General features: G+C 39.7%; 1 protein-coding gene across 1 annotated transcript in view; it reads right to left on the minus strand.

Annotated features, from left to right (window-relative positions):
• Positions 1 to 17,653, minus strand: part of LOC117671920 (kinesin-like protein KIF28) — a 38,415-nt gene that overhangs the window by 19,887 nt on the left and 875 nt on the right. Inside the window, exons 2-8 of the mRNA XM_087883015.1 lie at positions 16,631 to 16,834; positions 15,761 to 15,796; positions 10,613 to 10,837; positions 8,713 to 8,867; positions 7,543 to 7,654; positions 3,398 to 3,465; positions 1,665 to 1,807 (exon numbers count right to left, since the gene is read on the minus strand). Of these exons, the coding sequence (XP_087739141.1) occupies positions 1,665 to 1,807; positions 3,398 to 3,465; positions 7,543 to 7,654; positions 8,713 to 8,867; positions 10,613 to 10,837; positions 15,761 to 15,796; positions 16,631 to 16,834 (943 nt within the window). The remainder of the gene's footprint in view (positions 1 to 1,664; positions 1,808 to 3,397; positions 3,466 to 7,542; positions 7,655 to 8,712; positions 8,868 to 10,612; positions 10,838 to 15,760; positions 15,797 to 16,630; positions 16,835 to 17,653) is intronic.

The following is a 17,653-nucleotide window of genomic DNA, read 5'->3' on the forward strand; positions in this document are numbered from 1 at the left end:
TCCCATGCTAATTGTCTCTCTAATAAGCTGCTTCAGAGAACTCTTAGTGATGTGTGTAGGCTAAGTTAAAAAAACAAAGAAAGGTTACTCATGATTAAGCAAAAATACTTTTATGTCTGCACCAGGCAGTATTGAATCTAGGCAGGGGTGAAATGCTCCCGGTTCGGACCGGCTCGGGAGAGTAGGTAGCGATGGCAGCAGGCAGTTCGGAGAACTGGTAGCAAAAATCCCTCCGCCCCCCCTCCTGCCTCCAGCTTGTTTACCTTAGCTGCTGGTCGCAACGCCTGCCTTGCTTCGCTTGCTCCCTGCAATCCTTTGCAATTGATTGCATCAGCAAGCAACTGAATCTCCCTGCCTGCAATCAAGCTCATTGGTGAGCAGCTCTTTCTGCCTGCTTTGCTGACTGAGGAATTCTGGGAGTTGAAGTCCACAAGTCTTAAAGTTGCCAAGGTTAGAGACCCCTGTTCTATTGGGTAAGTTTTTTTCCCCTTTGGGAGCTTTAAAAAAATACTTAAGTGGGGTTTTTTTTAGTTGTTCTTTTTTTAGACCTAGCCATTTAAAGTTTAGGAAGTTTTAAATTTAGTTGCTTTTATATAAAAATAAAAATAAATTAAAATAAAATAATATTTGTGCAGCTTTCTGAGATTTTATGTGTTTCTGTAGTGTTTCACTCTAACTACACAAACACACAAAATCTCACAAAGCTGTATGTGGAATTTTGTGTGTGTAAAGTGTGAAACTTGGTTTTTTGGGCTTTTTGTGGCTGTGTGAAGTTCCTGCTTGTTGCAGGGGCCATTTTGGGTCTAGCACAGCTGCTTTTACATTGTGGGTGAGCCAGTTGTGTTGTGTTGTGTTGTGTTGTGTGTGTGTAAAGTGTGAAAGTTGGTTTTTTGGGCTTTTTGTGGCTGTGTGAAGTTCCTGCTTGTTGCAGGGACCATTTTGGGTCTAGCACAGTTGCTTTTACATTGTGGGTGAGCCAGTTGTGTTGTGTTGTGTTGTGTTGTGTGTGTGTAAAGTGTGAAAGTTGGTTTTTTTGGCTTTTTGTGGCTGTGTGAAGTTCCTGCTTGTTGCAGGGGCCATTTTGGGTCTAGCACAGCTGCTTTTACATTGTGGGTGAGCCAGTTGTGTTGTGTTGTGTGTGTGTAAAGTGTGAAAGTTGGTTTTTTGGGCTTTTTGTGGCTGTGTGAGGTTCCTGCTTGTTGCAGGGGCCATTTTGGGTCTAGCACAGCTGCTTTTACATTGTGGGTGAGCCAGTTGTGTTGTGTTGTGTGTGTGTGTGAAGTGTGAAAGTTGGTTTTTTGGGCTTTTTGTGGCTGTGTGAAGTTCCTGCTTGTTCCAGGGGCCATTTTGGGTCTAGCACAGCTGCTTTTATATTGTGGGTGAGCCAGTTGTGTTGTGTTGTGTTTTGTAGGTTAAAAAAGGGCAAAGAAATGACATTGACTTGGCCACGCCCACCTTGCCACCAAGCCACGCCCTCCTAGTCACCTTACCACCAAGCCACGCCTAATTAATTAAGCCACGCCCACAGAACTGGTAGCAAAAATTTTTAGATTTCACCCCTGAATCTAGGCCATCTCCATTGTGTGAAATCTTCCAGACAACAGAAAACACAGGAAAGGGTCTAGAATCCAGTAATTATGGTATTTTTGCTGCAAAATACATACTTGTTTCATCTACTACTGTTTTGCCAGAATTCCAAAGGCTGGACAATCTGTACAACAAATTACAATTTTCCATCTTGAGATCATGTATCAGTTTTGCTGTTGTTCCTGAATTTATCACGGCTTGGTTTTTTATTTTTTTCGTTCTTTTAGGTGAAATGAAACAGAAAAAAAAATACAAATTACTGTACTGAATTGAAGAAGTAAAGAATCCAAGTAAATATTGATACTGGGCTTTCAGATCTGATCTACAAAAATTTGGATAACTGCTACATGCCAACAAAGAGGAACCAAAATTACTAGATTTTTTGCAGACCAGGCATCACCAACAATTCTAGTCCAAAAGATCTTTCAAACATTTTGAAAGGTTGGGGAAGGTTGAAGTTGCATGTATGAAGGGGGAAGACATCAGAAAAATCTACAAAGTTTTCAAAATTAAAATATTGGAGGCATTTTTCACAGTTACGATGAACAGGTATGTCCAAATCTTCAGATTCCTGAGAAAATATATCAGTCTGTTTTGTCCATGCTTATTTTTTTTCTTTTTTACATCTTTAATTTGGCAATCATATATTTTGTGTTATTATTTATTTCCCAAATTTTTTATTAGACTTAGCCTGATCTGGTGTAATAAAGTATCGTATTTTTCAGACTATAAAACACTCCGGACTATAAGATGCACATTAGCTTTAGAGGAAAAAACAAGGAAAAAAAAAACTGCCTCTGTCTCCCAGCATATATCCAGTATACATCTGGCTAGTGTCCTTGCAGGAAACAGCAAACAGCCTGGTCAGTTTCAGCATGTTATCACAGCTCCAGCATGTGTCTCATCAGGGCTCTGCTCCATTGCACCCACCACCAGTCAACTGAGCTGAGCTGCTGCCGCCGCTGGGGAATGCTGGAGTCTTTGCTGCCGAGCAGCTGATTGGCAGTTGGATCAGCCTCCTGGAATACCGTCAATCAGCTGTTCGAGGCGGTGGGAATCAACGCCATTCGCAGATGCCGAATGCCGCTGCTGCCATTCAGTGGCAGTGATTGGCGACAAAGGACGGCGGCAATTGGCGGCAATTAGTGGAATCAATGAACGGTGGTGGTGGCGATCCCTACTGCCTAGAACAGCTATTGGTGGTATTCTGGGAGGCTGATCCGACCACCAATCAGCTGCTCAACCGTGAAGGCTCCAGCATTCCCTGGTGGCAGCAAATGGCGGCAGAGGTGACAGGTGGCAGAGGTGACAGGCGGCGGTGACACTGTACCAACACCCGCCCCCAAATATAAAGCAATATTTGCTTTATAGGATGCACAGACATTTCCACCCACTTTTTTGGGGGGGAAAGTATGTCTTATCGTGTGAAAAATACAGTCAATTAAAAATGGATATTTCCTAACTCAGAAGTAAATCTTATGAGTGATAACAATATACCAGATACTCTGCATAATTGCATGTGGCATAAATAACAGGTTTTTTTTCTTCTATTCAATCATGTCCAATTCTCAGAGACCACCCTGACAAGTCCCTGCAGTTTTCTTGGCAAGGTTTTTCAGAAATGATTTGCCATTGTCTTCTTTCTAGGGCTGGGAGAGTGTGACTTTGTGCCTAAGGCGAGACTTGAACTCATGGTCTTCCAGTTTCTACCTTACCAGCTGTCAAATAACAGTTTATCAATAGTTAATTCCTTGTCTTAAATTGGATTCTAATCTACCCATTCATTTTACAGGATGTGAAATCAATCTACCTTTCAGCGTACCGCAAAGTTGACAATGTCTCATCATAGCATATGTCTGCTGGACTAATTGCTGCAATCTAGAAATATATAAACAAATTAAATGTGAATACATTTTCATGGAACATATTTTATTTGTTATTGCTATGAATGTTACGCACAGAATAGAAATTGCTAACTGGCAGTGTCATGGCTACCCCTGGAGAAATGCTACCCAAACATTATTTGTGGAAAAGACACAGATTGAAATATTGGTCCACTGTGGAAACAGAAGTCAAAATCTTTGATAGTGCAACATTTTAATGTAAATAAAAAAGGCAAGCAAACTTTCTAAGCAGGGGTCCCCAACCCCCCCCCCCGACCACGGCCTATTTGGAATTGGGCCATGTGAGTGGACAGTTGGAGCGGGCGCACACGCAGCTCAATTTGCGTGAGCGGTGGCCCTGGGGGAACTCACACCCGTCGCTCGTGCAAGTCGAGCTGTGCACATATGCCCACCACTTGTGCAAGGGCTATGCTGCCCAGTTCCCCTCTCCCCCCACAGCCAGGCTGCCAAGCTGCAAAGGTTGGAAATTGCTGTTCTAAGCCCTTAATATTTTGTGATTTTAGCACTTTTTATGGTCAAATCCTAACCCCTAATTCAACCTTGGAACTGCAAAAACCCAGTTGATGGGGTTTTTTATTTTTTTGAATCCTTTGCAGCTTTCTAGTGAGTATTCAGATTTTTCCAGCTCCAAATCTAATTTAATCTACATATCATTTATCATCCATCATCCATCATCCATCATCCATCATCCGTCTCTGTCTCTGTCTCTGTCTCTGTCTCTGTCTCTGTCTGTCTCTGTCTGTCTGTCTGTCTGTTTGTCTGTCTGTCTGTCTCTCTCTCTCTCTCTCTCTCTCTCTCTATCTCATGTCATTCATATCCTGCCACAACTGTATGCATACTCTAGTTCAGGCAAGTCCAACTGTGGCAACTTTAAGACTTGTGGATTTTAACACTCAGAATTCCCCAGCCACAAGAGTAGATAAAAATCTATGAAGAATTAAACAATTAGTCTTAGATGAAATAAATTACGATTGCTCCCTTGATCAGAAACTTGCATACAGATAGTCCTCGACTCACAACCATTTGTTTAGTGACTATTCAAAGTTACAATGCCCTGAAAAAGTGACTTATGGCTATTTTTCGCACTTACAAGCTTTGCAGCATCACCATGTGCTCAAAATTCAGATGCTCAGCAACTGACTCACATTTATGACAATTGCAGTGTCCTGGGGTCATGTGATCACCTTTTGCGACCTTCCGATAAGCAAAATCAATGGGGAAGCCAAATTCACTTAAAAACCATGTTGCTAACTCAACAACTGCAGTAACAACTGTGGCAAGAAAGGTCATAAAGGTCATAAAATATGGCAAAACTCACTTACCAACTGTCTCAGCAACAGAAATTTTGGGCTCAGTTGAGGTCACAAGTCAAGGACAAACTGTATTTCACACTACCTGTATTTGAGTGGATGACTGAATAGGAACAAAATGCTTGGCAAGGACAAGGACATAGGAGGGAACGTCAAGGATTAGGAGGATAGATGGGATCAAAGAGATGACTTGAGTCAGGGGTACTATTCAGCAGGTACTGACAGGTTCTGGAGAACCGGTAGCAGAAATTGTGAGTAGTTCAGAGAACTGGCAAATACCACCTCTGGCTAGCCCCAGAGTGGGGAGGGACTGGAGATTTTGCAGTATCCTTCCCCTGCCACGCCCACCAAGCCACGCCCATAGAACCGGTAGTAAAAAAAATTGAATTCCACCACTGACTTGAGTGACCTCCAATTGCTATGGATGCTAGATGAAATGATTTTTTTTTTTCATATTGTCACCAAAGACTGAGTCTTGGACAATGCTAACACACTTTTATTCTTTGCTTTTTCCAACTTTCTTGAGGGCTCCTTTTAAACTATTGGGTTTTTTTTTTTTTTTGCCTTTAAAGCCCATATACTCTTTGAGAGCTTACAAAGGCTTAACTTTATCTCAATGACAACAATCCTGACAACAAACCTTAACTTTATCTCAATGACAACAATCCTGTAAAGAAACTTTGGACCACTGATGGGCCCAAATCATCCAGTGAATTCCGTGACTGAGTGCTGACTTGAACCTGAGCCCAGCATCTCAAAGAGCACATTATTTTAGCATTAGAAACATTAAACCAGAAAGTTGTTATGAAGAACAAAACAGTGTATGTTTTACTTAGGTGCTGATGGGAAGCACACCAATTCACCTAAAAGAAAATTCCCTTCCCTTTGAAATTACTGCACACCTGTGATATGGGATAGAAATTAATTTAAGTAGCTCATATGATTTGAAAGCAAACAAATATGCGCAATGTTAATGCAAAGTTGCTAAAACTGAGGTGGTGGGGAGGAACTCCAAAAAGAGCCCTGCACTGTAAGCTAATAGACAACCTCTTCTAACCACAGAGTACACCAGAGTATATCTTCTAACCAGAGTACACCTCTTCCACTTAAATGAGTATACACACACACAATTAGGAGCTGCAGGTGGTGGGAAATCTCCCTGGCTAGAGAGATTCATTCTCAACACCTGGAGAGGAAGGAGAAGAGACAGAGGCCAGCATGCTGACTGGTTTTCTCATAACTATCTGGGAGTAAGAATCACTGAACTAATGGGAGTTCTCTAAAGTAAACAGCCATGCATTTCATTGGAACAGTACTTCACTGTATTTGTAGCCCAAAGCAAAGTTCTCTCCTGACCTGTTTACCAGTTCTATATTTCAAGAATTGTGTCTACGCGACAGCTTAGAAAGAGTAAACTGGTTTAAACAGAGCAATAACCAGTTTAGCAATAGCCCAGTGATAGGCAAACTTGGCTCTTTCACACCCTGTGGACTTCAACTCCCAGAATTCCTAAGACCGCTGTCTTAGGAATTCTGGGAGTTGAAGTCCACAGGTGTGAAAGAGCCAAGTTTGCCTACCACTGCAGTAGCTGATGCCTACTTTCAGTATGCAAGCATCAGAGGCCTGGATTCAGTGGGAGTTACTACAGAGTAAGTGGGCATTTGTTTATACGTTTTGATGATTGGCAATCAGTCGCCCAAGAAAGCCCCAAGAAGCTGCTGAAAAGTTAAATAAGGTAGGATTGACTGGAGTTTCTTGTTGACTCCTCCAGGAGTTTTGGCATTTTGTTCTGTTAAAAGTTTTAGCTTTGGTTTTGTTTCCAGGTGCATATGCTTATATTGCTACTAGTACTTCTGAGAAAAGCATAAAAGAATGGTAGAAGAGGAAGTCCAAATAGAATGCCTTGCAGCTGTATATTCCTTCTTGTGTGAGACTATTGTGTATATTCATTCTTGTGTGATAACCACTATCTTCTACCTACCATGATGCTTTTGGAGCACAAGCAGCTTCCTTTGTTCTTGCATTTGTAAACTTGGGTATTAGATAATGCTTTGGGTTTTCATTTACCGGTGTGGGAATTAATTTTACAAGTGTGCCTTACTTTACAGGCAATTACTTTTAATCAATAATCCCTAAATATTAATATAAGTTTTGACTTGGTTCTGCCTTGTATGATCTTTGGGCTGTGGATATCTGATCTAATCAATTATAAACACATGGAAGCGTACAAGGAGCTTGTTATAATATATCATGTATGTTGTGGAGGAAAATAGGAGGAAGGTGTAGTGGATATATTCATTGCCCTGAGTAATTTGTAAAAATAATAAAGGTGGTATACAAATAAACAATACTTTACTGAGAGGGAAACGTTCAGGATTATTTCAGTAGGACTTTACAACCTTAGTTGATAGAAGGAAGCAATTTCTCCCCCCCTTTATGTCTGATATTATGTTTTAATGAGCTACTTTAGTAAGCAGATAATGTATATAAACAGATGAGTTTGAAAAACTCATGATAGCCAATCCTGGCTAGTACCAGTAGGAAATAGCATGGCTGGGAAGTAAAACAAAGGCAGCAATGCTAGGCATTTCTGCACTGTCGCTAAAGAAAACCATGTGGATGCCTTAATGGAATCAGCAGGAAACAAACATGGTTTGAGATAGGAAGAATGTAAATGTCCTCCACTCCATACACACAATTTTCCACCTCCACAGGACAGGGTATGTGGAATAACATATTACCATTATAGTTCTACTGTTTCCTCCCAATGCAGATTGCAAAAGTTTGGTAAGAACTGAATCTCTGTATGGGACATGCAACACTTTCTTTCCCATGGCAGCTTCAGACAGAGCACTAAAAGGAGGATGGAAGATGGGAAAAGGCAATCAGATTTTTTTGTAAAAAAAATGCAATTGAAGATTAAGGGGACATAAAGCCAGACCAAGTGTTTTTGTACAGTACTCAATGACATTCACTGGTCATATGAGTAGACAGGCATTATCTGATTGAAAAATATTGTACTCTGATTTTAGTAGTAGTAGATTTACTAGATTTTAATAGTAGATTTAGTAGATTTTATTGTACTCTTTAGAGCAAGGATGTCCAATCTTGGCAATTTAAAGTCTTGTGGACTTCAACTCCCAGAATTCCCCAGGCAGCATGGAATTCTGGGAGTTGAACTCTCCAAGTTGCCAAGGTTGGACACCCCTACTTTAGATATTTTTTTTCAATAAATAGAAAAAGAAGCATCAATAGAAGGATTACAGATGGGAGAGGACAATGTCTTGACTCCCTCCACCCCTGGCCCTCCAAAGAGGCTAGGCAACAAAAAATAATAGTATATTAATATTATTATATTATCAATTGAGAGATAAAATTATACTTCTGTATTGTAATGTTCAAGACATGGGGTTCATCCTCACATCTGTTAATCACAGGAAATATTAACCATTTTTAAAGGAGATAAACTGATATCACTTTTAAGACCTCTCTGGCCCACCGTGGATGTAACTTAAATGCATATTTATTCAATTTTAAAGTGACATGTTTCCTCTTCTCCCAACACAACTTTGTTTGAATGATGTGCAATGCCTTGTGGACAAAATTGGGGAGACATGATCAGGGACTGGGATATGCCCAACCCCCGTTGGCTGCTGCAGCCTGTCCCTCTATGCCATGTATTAAAAAAGAATACAAGACAAAACACATGTTTAAGGAAGTTTTTTCAGAAGAACACTAGACCCATAGCTTGATCGGTGATGGCTAAGGCTGTGCCAGCTGTAAACTGAGCCTAGGCTACCACAGGCTGACAGTGAGTGTTGGTTGCTTTTCCCACCAGAAGGTGATTCTGGATGGACAACAAAAATGCAGCAGGGGAATCCAATAATTGCAACCCTTAAGTTGTTCTGTACCTGATCACATTTCCCAAAGTGGTTAAACTCAGATTTACACGTGTTCCTTCTTTTAGTCTGTCGCCTTCTGATCCGGAGGACCTTTGCCTTTCACTCCCTGCCAAGTCCACTAGATTTATAATGGACTGTTTTGTGATTTCATCTTTCAGAAAAATCTGCAGGAAATAATATTGAGACAGGAAGTGGGCAGAGTTGAACAGGTATTTCAGAAATGCCTTTAAGTTCTCATTCCCTTATTGATATTTTTTTTTTGTTTTCTTTTTTTTATTAAATTTATATACCGCCCTACTCCCGAAGGACTCAGGGTCGTGAACAGGCACAAAATAAAATACATAGATACAAAAGTTAGAAACATAATTAAAACCAGATTAAATAATTTAGCCCGAAACAATTAAAAATCCCAATAATTTAAAACAGATTAAAATTTCTATTTAAAAGAATTTTAAAACAGGGGAGAAAATTAGGCCAGGCCGGCTTGCTGGAATAGGAGAGTCTTAAGAGCACAGCGGAAAGTGCGCAGATCCGGGATCCTCCATATCTCTTGGGGGAGCTCGTTCCAGATAGTGGGTGCCCCCACAGAGAAGGCCCTCCCACTGGGGGCCGCCAGTCGGCTGACGACACCTGGAGGAGCCCCTCTCTATGAGAGTGTACCGGCTGGTGGGAGGCTGTTTGTGGTAGTAGGCGGTTCCATAAATAACCAGGTCCTAAGCCATGGAGCGCTCTAAAGGTGGTGACCAGAACCTTGAAGCGCACCCGGAAGACCACCGGGAGCCAGTGCAGCTCGCGCAGGAGAGGTGTTACATGGGAGCGCCACGTTGCTCCCATAACCACCTGCACGGCTGCACTCTGCGCCAGTTGGAGCCTCCAGGTGCTCCTCAAGGGGAGCCCCATGTAGAGAGCATTACAGTAGTCCAGGCGGGAAGTGACGAGGGCATGAGTGACTGTGTGTAGGGAGTCCCGATCCAGAAAGGGACGCAACTGGCGAATCAGACGAACCTGATGAAAAATCCTCCCGGTCACAGCCGTCAAGTGCTCTTCTAAAGACAGCCGTGATCCAGGAGGACACCCAAGTTGCGAGCCCTCTCCGTGGGGGCCAGTGATTCACCCCCAATAGTCAGTGATGGCATCAACTGACTATATCGGGACATTGGAAACCACAGCCACTTGGTCTTGGATGGGTTGAGCCTGAGCCTGTTCCTCCCCATCCAGATCCGCACGGCCTCCAGACACCGGGACATCACTTCAAGGGCATTGTTGGGGTGGTCCGGGGTGGAGATGTACAGCTGGGTGTCATCAGCGTACTGATGGTACTTCACCCCAAAACCACGGATGATCTCGCCCAGCGGCTTTACATAAATGTTGAACAATAGGGGCGAGAGGACCGACCCTTGTGGCACCCCACATATGAGGGGCCTCGGGGTCGACCTCTGATGTAAGAGACGTTGCTGTATTCAGTATATCTATCAAAATATACAACAGGCTGATATTATCAAAGATTAAACATAAAACAAAAATAAGTTCATACATACAACAAATAATGATGGTCAACATGTTGTGGGAAACCAGCCACTATTATGTGAACATAGTAATAGTATGTCATTAATTTGGATTCAGGGTTTAGAAGTCAGCTTATGTGGCTCAACTCACCACTCAGACACCACTTTCAAATTTAACATAAGACTTACACAAATCCATACTACAGGTCAAATTTCCATGGGTTAAGAAAACGGTATGAAAATACATACATTTTCCACCGACTTTCAGAACAGGCAAATGTTTTCTCAAAATAGCTGTAATTATCTGGAATCAGAAACTCCACGGTAAGAGCCTAGTAAGAGCCTAATTTGTTGCGTATGCATGCCATATTTGGCTATTGTCTGCAACTGTGGCTTTCCTGTACCTGTTTAAAATGAATGGTGATGACCATATGAGACCTGCTGCTGGTGGTATTCATGCTGGTTGAAGCTGTGGTCCTTATTTTGGTGCCTTGCTCCATGAGCCTCTCAATTTGAGCATAACTGTCACAAGGCACCAGTTTCAAACCATCCACATAGAAGCCTTGCTGCTGGTCTTCTCTAACTTTAAGTCCACCATATTTTTTAGTTTTAGACAGCAAATCTATTACCTGGAAGGGCAGATAAAGTTTATTTTAAAACAGGAAAAAAATAGGCTGCCATTTCAGTGGAGAAGGGAATTCTTAAAATGTAAAGATGTATTTGTAAGAGAACAGGGTTGATTAAATAGAATTACAGAGAAATGTAAAAGATGTCTTAACATTTTCAATGGTTATAAGGCCCATATATTTCCTTCTGTTGGGTGCACATGACTGTGCAGCTATATTCAAGTCAGCATTCTCTTTTTTATTGAAAAAGTTTTCAAATACAAATTTTTCCCCCTTTTTTCCCCCCTCTCCCTCCCCCTCCCTAACCCCCCCTCCCCACCCATCCCCCCCTGTGACTTCTTCATAACAAAAAAAAAACCTAATTCATAACAGATTACTTACTCCCTCCTCTAGATATTGACCTTTACTTACTAAAAATATTATTAATATTATAACATCCCCCTTTATCCATACATATCAAAAAAGAGAAAAGAAAGGAAAAAAAAAAGACATTATACTATGACATTATAAAATAACTTCTCCACTTTAAAACTATACGATAAGTCCTACTTTAACATTTAATCTTCTATATATATTACTATAACATTCCAAAGCGGCCTTCCCCATAAAATCTAGTTTAACATTTATTCCACTCTATCCATTTCCTCCACTCCCCTAAATATAACACTTAAAAATCCCTTTTCTTAGACTAATCAATCTACTAAATAGCTTATTCACCCACTATCATGCAAAATTGCCATACACAACATTTCTTAACATCTTTGATTCACTGCCCACACTTCTTAAAAATATATGTCTATATTTTCCATTATATCTAAATAAAAAAAAAGAAAAGACAATGACTTTAAATTTATAATCCATATAGTATCTTCTTTGAGGTCTTTCCACTGGATTGGTAGAACCAACATCCATAATCGGGTAACATAGCTTACTGGTGCAACAGTTTATTCAGGATCTTCAATCATATCTGCCCCCATCAGTAGTAAATATCTTCTTATATGTATAAAAGTAAAAACAACCACCCGAGTGACATTATAATTATATTCCATATAGTAATAATTGTGGGTTTCATCAGGATTATTAATTCCCATCATCGTAGTGGGTAACAACCCGATCTTCTGCATGCCCCAGCATAATTCTCTTGCCTTATGATTCAAGATAATATAATATGTTTATCAACACAAAAAGAAATTCCAAAATGGATAATTCAAATCCATCATTTTAAGGCTCGTTTCACGTCCCCAGATTACGGCCATGCAGAGATCTGCCACAAACCTCAGGATGATATTAACCAATACGTCGCCTCTTCTGTGTTTACACATAATCGTTCATATTTTAAAATCACTGGCTTCACTGTTGCCTGATTAGAAATTTCTGTTTTTATGCCACCTATTTCTTTTTTTCTTTTCTTTTTGTGGGTTTGGTTTCCATCCTGGTTCCCTTTCTATAAAGTGTGTATCATCTGGTCGGTTTTTATTCTGCTTTGTAGATTGGTCTTGTTGGTTTTGCTTTTGTATCTCATATTTCTTTTTTATCCCTTGTATATCCCCTAATTGGTTTCCATGTTTATCCTTGCCTTGATAAGTCATCACATTAGGATTAGATGCCTCTTCTCTCAAATTTGTAGATAGTCCAGCTGGGGTATCCAATAAATCCAAAGGCAATTCATCTGGTACAGTCTCTGTAATTCGATATTTTACCTTTATTTCCGGCTCCTTCTGCTTATCCTGTATTATACCTGGAGATGTTAAGTTCATTTTCAACCTATTTTGATAAAATTCTTCCGCTCTTTCAACAGTATTTAGCTGATATCTTTCTCCTTGGTATCTAAATATAATACCCACTGGGGCGTCCCACCTGTAGGAGATATTTCTCTTTTTTAACTCATTCACCAGAAAACCAAATTTCTTCCTTTCCATCAATATCTTAGGTGGAAGTTCCTTGTAAATCCAAATCTTTCTTCCATACAATTGCAAATTAGAATTGAAGGAGTTTTGAATGATATTATTCCTAATCTCCTTATCTGTAAAATAAATCACCACATCTCTAGGCCATTGCCTTTGCTTAGCAATCCAGGAGTTGATTCGATAAACTCTGTCGATCCTACAAAACACTTCGTCAGGTTGAACCTTTAGAATCCCAGCTAGAAATTCAGAAGATATTTTCCTTAAATCATCTCTATTATTTTCCTGCAAACCTCTTAATCTTATCGCATATTCTGTAAAATTATATTGTACCATTAAAATCTCTTTTTCAATCTTCTGTTGCAGATTTTCTGCATTACCATACTTTTGATCAGCATCCATTTTAGGTTTTTCTTCTAAGCTATTATCCTGAGTGTTTGTCAAATCATTTTCAATTTTTTGAATTCTATTGTCCAATTTATCTTGAATTTCTTCCATTTTAGACTCTAGTACATTAGTATTTGCGTCCAACTGTTTCATAAATCCTGTAAAACCATTAACCACTTTTGAGAGTTTTTTCTCCAAAAAATCAAACTTAGATTTCACCAATTCTTTAATTTCCTGCTTAAATTTTTCAAATTGCTGATTCACGATCTCCTCCCTTCTTTCAATCTCCTCTATAAAAAATTCTATTATATTAAAGTCAGGTTTCTGAGACTGAAGAATTAAGACTTGTTCCTTTAAGTTGTTGGTGGGGGGATCCCCCCCCCTCTTGTTTATCTGACTTTATGAGTCTCAGTGCCATGTTTCCGCCCAGGCAGGCTTTGTTAAAAAAAAAGGAAGAAAGAAAAAAAAAAGGGACTTCTTTCCAATCAACAACAATATCAGGTCTCCAAGGGAAAAAAAAAGAGAAAAAGACACAGGAGCAAAGTTTTGTCTACAAATGTAGCCAGTGGTATTTATTCCGCTACATTGTAGTAATAGAAAACGGAAAGACTTCCCTTTCAGCCTCTCCTCCAGCCAACGCCATTTTAAAAGGCTTCTTTTTTTTTTCCTCTTTCTTTTCCTCCTCTCTCTTAAGTAATTTTTTTTTAAAAAAAAAATCAGTAAAATACTTGCAGTTCAATATTACAGGTCCAGCTCACATTTTCTTTGAGTAGTCTGTTAAATTTGCAGGCTTGCTTTTGACGCCTGGCTCTGCATCAGCAGAGGTCTCCCAAAGCCCGGAGCGGCGGCTGGGGATACGGGGCATCTCATCCGCTCCGTCCCAAAAGTAAAAAAAAAACTTTTGGGACTCCGCAGAGAGTTCTACCCACCCCTGCCGGCTCTATCTCCGTTTCCTCATGGAAACGGAGTTTTTTCGAGCCGCCATTCCGTTGTGAAGGCGGCTCTAACAGGCGATGGAAGCTGACGATCCCAAAGGAACGTCTGGCAGCGGCAAACAGCAACCCGGAAGTCCTCCAAGTCAGCATTCTCAACCAGTATATCTTTCAGATATACTGGAATTCCCAACCCTTTTTAATTGATTGATTCAGATATACTAGAGTTTTCCAACCCCTTGGGAATTCTAAGACTGCCTAAAGATATACGGATCACTTTGTGAGGGTCCTTGAACATTTATGTTGTTTTAAACATGCAAAATAAATAACTGGTAGCAATGGTTCAGATCATTTGGTTCATATATCAAAGAAAATTATTTTAATTACATATAAGGGACTCTAAAATAGTAACACTTGAAGAAAGTAAGTTGGAGAAGAGAGTCAATTCTCCCCTCTCTAACTGCCCCTATTTGGCATGTTAAGTTTTGTATTTTAACCCTCCATCTGCAACATGTTGATTCTTGAATTCTTCAAGGCTGTCTTGACTGGAGTGTAATATGTTTACAGTTTTCTCTTATACTCAATATTTTTTATTTGATTTGATTTGTGTACAGTAGCTGCCCAGAGAACCTTTCACAGTGTACACTTATAAATCAGACTGCTCCTTGATAATTCCACCAAGAATCAGTAGGATGGTGTATTAATCCCTAGACCAGGGCTGTCAAACTTGCGGCCCGCAGGCTGGATGCGTCACACGCTCGCCATGCCCATGCCCGGTTTAGCGAAGGGGAAAAGTCGCAATTTGTCATGTGACGCCCCCGTGACAACATGAGTTTGACACCCATGCCCTAGACCATTTCTGATTTGTTGGCTAAAACCAGTACATTATAGATCAAGCATTGTTCTTGATTGGGCAAAGGAAAGTATAAATTTCCCGAATAAAATTGGCTTTCACTTAGAGAATCCCCCACATTCTATCAACCTACAAATGCATGCACAGAGCAGAAGAAGAGTTTGCTTAAGACCATCCAAAAGGGATCTCCAAATAATATTTTTTCCAAGTGAACATATGTTGAAATGTTGAAATTAGCATATTCATATTCAGTAACCTGGTAAGTGACCTGTTTTAATTAGGCTTGCTGCATAGAGTGGAATTTTATGGCAGCTTCTTTCCTTCGTGTTTCCTTTTTCCTCTTTCCCAATAAACTCCTTTTCACAATCTGTAGGGTGGACTTCATTGGTTTTGTAAGGAAATTTCTCATAAAACCTTTCTTGTGTTAAAGATTGCCCAGATACTTAGCTATGCTATTGTCTCAGGATTGGCACACGACTTACTCAACTCTATGTTGTTGATAGTACCTTCCTTTTATTTTTGTACAATCTGAAGGGAATTAACCTGTGTAGGCTAAGACCAATGCTAAGACAGTCTAGCTGGGTAGAAGAGGGGGTATTAGGAGGTTCACATTTGCCTAGATTTTCAGAATATTTTTTTGCACTGACAGGTTAGCCATTGAGGATTGAGGTGAGTTGTGAGGTCAGTTACTTTGGTATAAGCATCAATTCTGTTTCTGAATTGTTATAAAGATCCTCTGAGAAAAATTCAGATTCTTAGCGTCTAGCAATGCTACTTCCCATAGGAAGCTATTAAAATATGTCACAAAAAGAAAAAGAAAAAAGGCTAAATGTCATCTGAGTACAATTACCTGTTCATTGTAAATTTCCAGCATACTAAATGTAATCTATAAAAGGGAAAATGGAAAAGATACCACAAGATTAATTATTAGTTATATTATTAAGTATTTAACTAGAGTTAGAAAAATGCTACTGTATATATTCTACAGAGTTCTGTATTATTGTATACACCTAGCTTCTATTCTGTAGTTGTATTTTATCCAAGTTCCCTCTTGCTTGGAAAGTAGCTGTTTAAATTTAAGATTTAAAATATTAACTCTCTCTCCCTCTCTCTCTCTCTCGTCATCCAAAGGCTGTCATCACATAGATTTTTATTTTTTTATTATGAATGTGTCTACCTCAAAAAAAAAGTACTTGTACAGCATTACCCATAATTTCCTCTTCAAATGGAAAACACTTTTTCTTAAAAACAGTCAGAGATGGACCCTTATTGATACAATAGAAATTAATGGGGATGATCCGAAATATTTTTATATATACAATTTTCACAATAAATAACCTTGTTTTTTGTCCCTCAAAAATCTTATTTCTGACTACGTGTTTATATCTTAGTCTGATTATGCACCAAGACAAATTCCTTGTGTGTCCAATCACACTTGGTGAATAAATAATTCTATTCTATTCTATTCTATTCTATTCTATTCTATTCTATTCTATTCTATTCTATTCTATTCTATTCTTTTCTTTCATCAATATTAGCAATTATAGATTTTTCCTGTGGTAATATGTCCCCAACCAATTCCTTCAGGTCTTCCAGTGGTGGGATATCATGTCCATTTATGATAAAAAAAATAAACCAGTATCTCAATATACGTAAATATTTTTGTCAACGGGTCATAGGTTAGCTATGTTGCAATACATAGTTCAGGTTTTGAACATACCTGATATTGTTTGTTTGTGTCTTGATTTTGAATCGTTTTAAACAGTTCTTCACATATGACTGGAATTATGCCTCTGTTTGCACCATGGCCTATCATTGAGTAGCTCTTCCCTGAGCCGGTCTGACCATAAGCCAGAAGAGTGGCATTATAACCTTGCCAAGCATTGTCCAGAATTCCCTCACCAAGGTCATGAAAAATGTCCCTCTATAATGATAGAACATTGAGTTTTATCAGATTTAATTAAACTGCACAAATGATAGCGATGTTGGTTGGATAACCACCATGAATCATATATCTTGATCTGGGTGATACCTCAAAATGTCTGATCAGACATTCAAGAAAAATACATCCAGTTAAGGAAATTCTAGCATACCCAAACAAAGGTAACTTCTTGAGAGTGGAGATGTGGGCACCTCCCCCCCGCCCGATATTAGCTTTCAGGTCCCAAAGAGTTCTGGATGGTTTTCCAAAAATGCCTTAGGTCATCATTAAGACGCTGTCTCACCCTTTTAACTCTTGATAGCATTTATAGCACTGGCTAAGGAAAAGATAAATGAAAAATGTATAATGAAATACAAAATTTACATCACCGATCACAATTTTTTTTCCAGATAAGCAGCAGAGGAGGGAATAATGGCAGCTGGTCTTCTTGTACCAAGGATCTCAATTATCCTCAAATTTCCATAGGTAAAGGTAAAGGTTCCCCCGCACATGCATGCTAGTCATTTCTGGCTCTAGCGCTGTCTGAAGATGTCTCCATGGTCATGTGGCTGGCATGACTAAACACCGAAGGCGCACAGAGCGCTGTTACCTTCCCACCAAAGGTGGTCCCTATTTTTCTACTTGCATTTTTTATGTGCTTTCGAACTGCTAGGTTGGCAGAAGCTGGGACAAGTAACAGGAGCTCATTCTGTTACATGGTGCTAGGGATTAGAACTGCTGAACTCCGACTTTTTGATTGACAGGCTCAGCATCTTAGCCACTGAGCCACTGCATACCAAGGATCTCAACTATCCTCAAATT

The sequence above is a fragment of the Pantherophis guttatus genome, chromosome 1, assembly GCF_059756535.1.
Source record: "Pantherophis guttatus breed Tessera chromosome 1, ASM5975653v1, whole genome shotgun sequence".
NCBI classification, from domain to species: Eukaryota; Metazoa; Chordata; class Lepidosauria; order Squamata; family Colubridae; genus Pantherophis; species Pantherophis guttatus.